General features: G+C 59.5%; 1 protein-coding gene across 1 annotated transcript; it reads right to left on the reverse strand.

The window, feature by feature from the left end:
- Positions 1-268: 268 nt before the first annotated feature.
- EDN2 (endothelin 2) lies at positions 269-5,886 on the reverse strand. The gene is made up of 5 exons (XM_086716641.1): positions 5,754-5,886; positions 5,228-5,384; positions 3,619-3,741; positions 2,535-2,633; positions 269-952 (listed from the first exon to the last, which is right to left on the reverse strand). The coding sequence occupies exons 1-5, from the start codon at positions 5,815-5,817 to the stop codon at positions 859-861; spliced, it is 537 nt and encodes a 178-aa protein (XP_086572767.1). The 5' UTR covers positions 5,818-5,886; the 3' UTR covers positions 269-858.
- Between the last annotated feature and the right edge of the window lie 1,739 nt (positions 5,887-7,625).

Genomic DNA, 7,625 nt, shown 5'->3' on the forward strand with positions numbered 1-7,625 from the left:
CCTGGCCGTAGGGACTGGCCTGCTGGGAACAGAGGAATCCTAGATGTCAAAGCCACAAATGGCTGTCCAGGCACATGACAGGCAAAAGCCTAGAGAGGGTGGGATAGCAGCCAGAAGTGCCCAGCGGGAGCTTGGGGAGTGGAATGCAGGGCTCCGGCCACCTGCCCCGGACCCCTTCCCTCTCCTTTTTGGGTCCCCCTAACTTCTAAGCAGCCCCGTCCTGCAAGGTGCCTCCCACCTCTGCTTCAGCCAAGACAAAATACCAGGGTACCATTTCATGCTTTATTACAAACACAAGTTCGCAGGTAAATAATTGAGTCTAAAAAAATACATTAAAATAAATAAGTGGAATTCTCAAAGTTCTTAGAGCAAATAAGTTATATACAGGCAGGTGAAGCAGAACAGGCCGTTCTCCCCAGGAGTGTCCCGAGGGTATGAGGGTGTGAGGACTCTGGGGAGGCAGAGCTGGAGGGGTCAGACGGGGGCCACCCAGGACACCAGCCCTTAGGTGGACCCGTCCAGCCTCCAGGGCTGGCTTGGGTCTAGGGTCCACCGCTGCGCATCGATTCTGGCTTGTAGCCAACAGGCAGGAAACCTCTCGGGACGTGGCCTCCAGGTTAGCACATTCCTCATGCGGTTCCTTCCAGCGGCGTGGTGGGGCTGGGGCCGGCGGGGGGACGTGGCTGAAGGCTTTCCCCGGGCCGTGTGAGGGCACGAGCTGCCTGGAAGGAAGTTCCCTCACTTGCACGAGGAGGCCAGAGCGTGTGCCATCCCAGCAGGTGGATTCCCCAGCTCTGGGCTGCCCCTCTCCTCCTGGCTCCACACAGGCTCCTTCCCAGCATTCCTTGGCCACCGGTGCTATCTCTTCCTCCGCCTGGAGTGTGTAGGCCTCAGTTCCCTCACTGCCACCTGTTGTCGCCTAGCAAAGTGGCTCTTGGCTGCAGAAATGTCCCTGGAATCAAGAAGGGTCAATTTAGCATCTCAGGAGATATGGACTGCCCAAGAGTTCCCTGCAAGAGACAGCAGTAGTAGGAACGGGCCCCTTTAATCATAGCTGCTCTGGGGTCAGAGGTCAGCCACAGCTGACCCTGAAAACAAAGTCTGCGCATCGAGGACAGGCCAGACCAGGCCTAGAAGCTTCCCTGCCCACGAGGACTTTGACAAAGCTGACGTCCAACATCAAATACTGCTGGAAGGACCAGAGGGCCGAGACCAGCGTATCTCCTGTGACCTGCCTTCCCACGTCCACACCTTTGCTCATGTCGCTCCTTCTAGGCTGTTTACCTTCCCTCCACCCACATTCCACCTACTGAAATTCCCATTCTTCAAGGTCCAGCTCAGGGTAGTTCAACCCAGACAAATATGGGTCCTAGCTTCCCTTTGAACCAGGATGAGGCCCTGGGAAGGGCTCTGGCATCACCCAAGTGGTCTCGTCCTGGCTCAAAGTGTCCCAGACCGGGAGCTAGGAGGCTGGCTTCAGGTCCCAGCTCTGGGAGCTCAGGCAGGTGTGTCAACCTCTCCGAGCCCCTTTCTTCGTCTGTAAAATGAAAATAGGCCTGAGCCAGTGTGAGGATGAGTGTAGGCTGGCAAAGCGAGCTGTTTGCCCACAGGAGGTGCCATATGCACTTGCAGAGTCTAAACCTTGATTTTCTTTTCATCCAAAGATACTTCCGAAGCGTATGCTGCGTCTTCCCCAACGCACCATCCTGCCCTTTCTCCTACGTGTCCTCCTCTCCACCAAGATGGGAGGCCCTGAGGGGCTGAGCTGGGCCCCAGCACCGGCCAGCTCCGAGGAGCCTCAGGGACAGAGGTCGGAATGGCTGACACCTGCAAAGCTCCCCTGGGGTGCCAGGCCCTGCTCGAGGCGCCCCACATATGTCGATTCATCTACCCTCACAACAATTCCCTAGACATGGATTGCACTGCTGCCCCTGGAACAAAAATGGGAGTGAAGTGAAATGGGAGAAAAGTGAAATGACAAGCTCAAGGTCACAAAGCCTTGTTGGGGACAGAGCTGGCTCAGAAGCTGCTCCGTTAGCCGCCTGTCTACACAGCCAGATGCAGGGTCTCTATTCTCAAGTCAGTTTGGCTGGACGAACATTCGCGGGCACCTCCTGTGTGCCAGGCCTCGAGCTGAGCCACGCGGAGGCGGCCAGGAAGGGGATCCGGTCTGGGACAGCGGGGAGGGGACAGGCTGGGTAGTCGGCCACTCGGGGCCCAGCACGTAGGAGACGCTTCCTTGGGACACAACCTGAATGAACAGTAGAGGGCCTTCCACGGTCACAATCCCTCAACTCGCCTGAGAAAGTCCACTGCTAGGCCTGGTGGGAACAAAGGGCACAGCAGTCTAGGTCACAGGCTCTGGAACCAGCCAGATGCCACAGACCGCTGTGCCCTTGGGCAAAATGTCTTAACTTCTCTGAGCCTCAGTTCTCTCGGCTGCCCAGTGAGGACCCAGTCGTGCCTCATATGGAGAACAAGGGAAATGTGCTAAGGCATACAGGAGGTGCTCAGTCAGAGGGGGCACCGCTCACCTCAGCTGCTGGAGGAGCTCTCCTGCCGACGGCCGTGTCCTGCCAGCCTGGAACACGTCTGGAGGGGGTCCACTGCCTGGGACCACCACGGCTTCAGGCCTGAAGGAACAGCGTTAGGGCCCGAGTGAGGGGCTGTCCAGGGCCCTGAGAACACCTGGCTGTAGGCCCAGCACCCTCCCTCTGCCCCAGCAGATCCATTTCTACCCCTGTGCACCTGGCCTCCTTCCTTTCCCAGGCGGGGTGGGGACTGAGGAAAACTGAGCTACCGGGAATATGTTCTTAGCCTCAGAAAGAGGCAGCTGGGTGCCCGACCTTCCCAGAATCCAGCCACCTGCAGCTGAGCACGGCCTTTTGTAGGGGAAACTGAGGCAGGGGTGGAGCCCCGGTTTGAGGCTCAGAGGAGGAGTTTCTCATAAACCATCGCGGGGATGGGAGGTTCGAGACGGGGAAGCCACTTTCTGCTTTCCCCAAATGCTCCGAGGGGACGAGGGAGGGGATAAAGTCCCCCACCCCTTTAACAGATGGGAAAACTGAGGTGCGGAGAGCGAAGAGGTGTGGCAGAGCACCCCCGCCCGCCCCTTCCTCAGCAATTCCGTGACAACCTTGGGATGGTGCCAGGGCCTCCCGACTCCAGATGTCACTTCTCTGCGGAAACTCCAAAGCCCTCCGAGGCTCCGTCCCAAATCCAAATCCCCGTGGACTTGGTCAGGCAGACTAAGGCTGAAAGCCCAGCTCTCCTTCTGACTAGCTGTGTGACCCGATGAGACAAGTCCCCTCCCTTCTCTGGGCCTGGACTGCTTTAGCTGACACCGGAGGAGAATCCCTCCTGCCCCCGAGTGAGGGTGGGAGCTCTCAGAAGACCCCGGAGCTGGGGACTAGGAGGGACTTGGGGTGACTGGTTCCCCACAGAAAGGGACATGCCCCATGGGCCCAGGGCAGCCTATGGGCCCCCAGGACCTTGTCCTCCACCCCCCCCCCCCACCATTGTTAGCCACTCTGCTCTCCTGCTGATCTTCCAGACACCCTGCTCTCCAGGTCCAGGCTAGCAGCCACCCTGGCCTCTGCAGCCTGGGTGTGCACTTACTTGGGCCTTCGATGGCAGAAGGTGGCACAGGCGGGGTCCCTGCCACTGGAGCACTCACAGCGCTTTGGCAGGGAGCGGCGCCGGCGTCTTGGCGGATTTCCCAGGCCGTAAGGAGCTGTCTGTCTGTGGGCGGGCAGCCAGCAAGGTAGTGGTGTAGGGTGGAGAGAGAGGAGGAGAGAGGGAGAGGGAGAGAGGATGAGATAAACTACGGCCACTGGCAAGCAGGGGCCGTCCGCGGTGCATACTGGCATGGCCACCCGTGCCACCGGGCTGGAAGCAGAAGGCTGCCAGCCCCTGACCTCGGGAAGCCTCAGTGCATTCTTCTGCCCGGGTGCCAGGTGGTCCCGGACAACGTCCCTCCCCTTTCTGGGCCTCTGCTTGCTCCCCGCCTCTGGCCCTGCTCAGTAAGACTGCCAGCATGGGGAGGATGGGGTGGAACCGTGCTCTCTCCCTAAGTTGGGAAGTGGGGCGTCCCCCCAGCCCGATCCCTCTCACGGCTAGGAACTCGAGCTGAAGGATGGAGCCTTGCTAGTCCCCCTGGAGGAGAGGAGAAAATACCATCTCACAGCAGTAAACACGCAGGCTAAGCTGCCCTCACCTGGCCACCGCCTGCCTGGAGGGCTGATAAATGTGTCTGAGCGCTTTGACCTAAAAACGGTGTGTGCATGTGCTTGTGTGTGCATGTGCGTGTGTGAGATCAGGTGGGGTCGGTTTCTGATTGAAAGTCTGGCCAAGGCGGGCTGGGGGCAGGGCAGGGGCCCTGTGGCCGGTTGGACCAGCGCCTTCAGGTGCCAGAGCTAATTTTAGACGATGCGGTTGGGGTTGTAATGACTCCAGGTGGACCCGGCACGCAGGGACTGGCAGGGTTCCCGCCCTGAGCAAGTGTTTGGATGCGGATTAGCTCCACACACGCTTACGTGCAGGGCTTCTCTTGCCTTTTGCAATTTGGGGAAGGGAAAAAAAAAAAAAACAAAACACACACACACACACACACACACACACAGAAACTTCAACTTGAAGTATGCAGTGGCCCGGAGGCAGTGCGGGTGCAGACAGAACAGACAGCACTAGGCTCCCACCCCAGCTCTGCCAGGTGACACAGGGCAGGTTTCTCGTCTTGTCACTGGGGACAACAGCACTACCTGCTTCATGGGGAGAATGAGGGATTCAGGAGCTGATAACATACGAGCAGTGCTTGGCATAGGGCCTGGCACAGCCGAGACACGGGCACTGTCATTAATCGTATTATTCTTGGAAGATCATGCAGAGGCAGCATGGCATCCATGGGCCTGGGATGGAGCCTCTGTCTACCATTTATTTACTCCCTCCTGTGTAATCCCGGGGAAGGCACCCAACCTCTCTGAGCCTCGGTACCCTGATCTGGAGAATGGAGCCAATACTTTCCTACCGGGCTGCCGTGAGAATTCTCAGGAGCCAGCCCTGGATTACTTAGGCATTCCCCACGTGGGCGTTGGAACGATAACCAGTAACTATTAATATTAGCTCAATGATCCCGTCTGGAGGCCCAGGGTGAGCTGCACTGTGCCAGAGATTCCCCATCCCCTGCCCCGCTTCTAGCGGCCCCGCCTGGATCCCCGCGGTAGCTCACCCGGGAGTGTTCACCCAGATGATGTCCAGGTGGCAGAAGTAGACACATTCCTTGTCGAGCCAGGAGCTGCAGGAGCAACGTCGAGGCCGCAGGTGGGAGGCTCGGGCGCGGTGTGAGGGTGCTGGTTGGTCCGGAGCAGCAGCCACCTGGCCCTTGCCTGCACGCACAGGAGGGGGACAGAGGTGGACAGGTGGGTCGGGGTGCCCGGCACAGCGGGATAGGGGGACCCGCCGGGCTCCTCCTCTTGCATAATTGAGGAAGTTGGCATTCTCGTTGCTTAGGAGCTCCAGGCCAGCCAGGGGAAGCCCCAGCAGTCCTGGTGGGAAGGGCTGGTGGCTGTCCTGTGCCTGCAGCACCTCTTGCCTTGCAGAGCCCCTTGAAGCGGCCACTGCTGCGGGGCCCCCACCCCTGGATGCCCCCCAGCTGGCTTGCGGGTACGGTGCCCTGGGGCAGGAGACACCTGCAAGCAGACCCAGGGTGGGGGCGGGGGGGCGCTGCCGCCGCAGGTGAGGCTAGGGCAGCTCACCTTCATGCAGGGCCAGGAGCAGGGCCAGGGCGATGGAGCACCAGGCGGTGGGCATGGCGACCATAGTGGCGGTGGAGCGCACAGGCTGGACCAGAGCAGGGAGCGTGCCCGTTGCCAGCGTCTTGCTGCCAGGCAGAGCCGATAGCTCATTGCCTCAGTGCCCTGGCTGCTTCTTATAACACCAGGCACAGCCCCGCCTCTGCCCGACCAGCCCTGCCCTGCCGCACAGGAGAGCCAGGGACACCGCCTCCTCCCCAGGCGCCTGGCCCGCCCCGGCCTCCGCGGTTGGAGGGGAGGGGGGCAGGGGAGGGCGGAGGCGGGAGGGAAGGCCCCGCTCCTCCCTCTGTGCCTGGAGCACCTCCTGGAGTACTGAAGCGCCCCTGCGGCCCCCAGGGACCTCTCCCAGTCCTGCTGGGCTTCCTCAAGTTATCCCCAAAGTGCTCCGAGTCCCCTTCCTCATTCTCTGTGTGGCTGTCCCATGGGTCTTGCCCAGAGCTAAGAGTTGGGGAGGGGAGGCCCATGAGCAGAACCCTCTCTCTCCTTGGAAGGCACCCTGCCGTCCTGCCTGCTTACTGCCAACAAGGCTGAGGATGCCCTTTCTATTGTGTGGGAGGGGAAAGGGGGTACTCAAGGCTGTGTGGCCTTGGGCAAGTCAGAGCCCTCTCTGGGCCTGCTTTCCTCAGTGAAGGACACAACCCACCCCTGGCCTCTGACCAGCCTAGAGCTGTCTCATCCTTACCTCACCCAGGAAGTGCCCCTCTTCCCTCCTTCCCCATCCCTCCTCCCAGGGCCTGGGGATGGGAGTTCTGGCTCCTTTTCAGGCTCCTATTGCCCCTGTGGGCACACATATAAAGCACTCCTTGAAAGGTCTCCCACCTTGGACATGGCAGGGTGCTTGGTTCCCCTCGGTGGGTACTCTCTTCACAAAAGGCAAGGCAGGGGCGTCTGGGTGGCTCAGGTCATGATCTTACAGTTTGTGAGTTCGAGCCCTGCGTCAGGCTCGCTGCTGTCAGCGCAGAGCCTGCTTGGGATCCTCTGTCCCCTTCTTTCTGACCCTCTGCTCACACTCTCTCTTTCAAAAATAAATCAATAAACATTAAAAAAAAAAAAGGCTAGGCAATGGGGGGTGTGCCCCGGGGGCGAGCATTCTGCTTCTCAGAAGCCAGGTCTTGCTGGAGACAGAGTGGGGATGCGCCCGTGCTGAGCTAAGCAGCTGGTGGAACTGGCAGTCGTCCTCTGTTCCTGGCCCGGCCTGGCTCAGAGTCCACCTCCTGCAATGTCTTCCAGGGACCCTGTCTCCAGGCACAACAGGAAAAGCCTTCTCATTTCTCGGAACTCCCAGAGCCTTACTCTCCAGCCTGCCTGACTCATGACTTTGGGCTTATCTCTCCAGCAATCTTGAGGTCCAGAACTCCAGAGAACGCGGGGCCCGGGAGCCTGCCTGGTACACAGTAGGAGCCCTCTGAGCGAGTGCTCTCTGAGGGAGGGGGGAGTGAATGAATACATGCCTGGCTTTGAACCCGCGGAAATTTACGTCCCCAGGAACCCAGGCTGCTCAATTTTTAGTTCTTGTGTTCAGCAGCAGTTTTGTCGTTAGATGTCCATGAAGGGGGCAATAGATGACCACAGAGAAACAGGTGAGCTGGCTTCTTCCTAGGGCAAGACCAGAGCACAAACGTGTGTCTGCGTGTGCCTGTGCCATCCTGGTGCAGAGGGACGGGACCTGAGGACGGAGACAGCCGTTGGAGTTACCTTCCTTCCCCCAGGCTGGATCAGGTTGCAATGGAAGCAGGAATAAACATTTCTGAGCACCTACTGCGTGCTCAGAGCCTTTTCAACTCCTCTCCATTGTGGCCCTGGGAGGCGGCTGTG

Source organism: Puma concolor, chromosome C1, assembly GCF_028749965.1.
Source record: "Puma concolor isolate L17-30 chromosome C1, mPumCon1.1.hap2, whole genome shotgun sequence".
Lineage (NCBI taxonomy): Eukaryota > Metazoa > Chordata > Mammalia > Carnivora > Felidae > Puma > Puma concolor.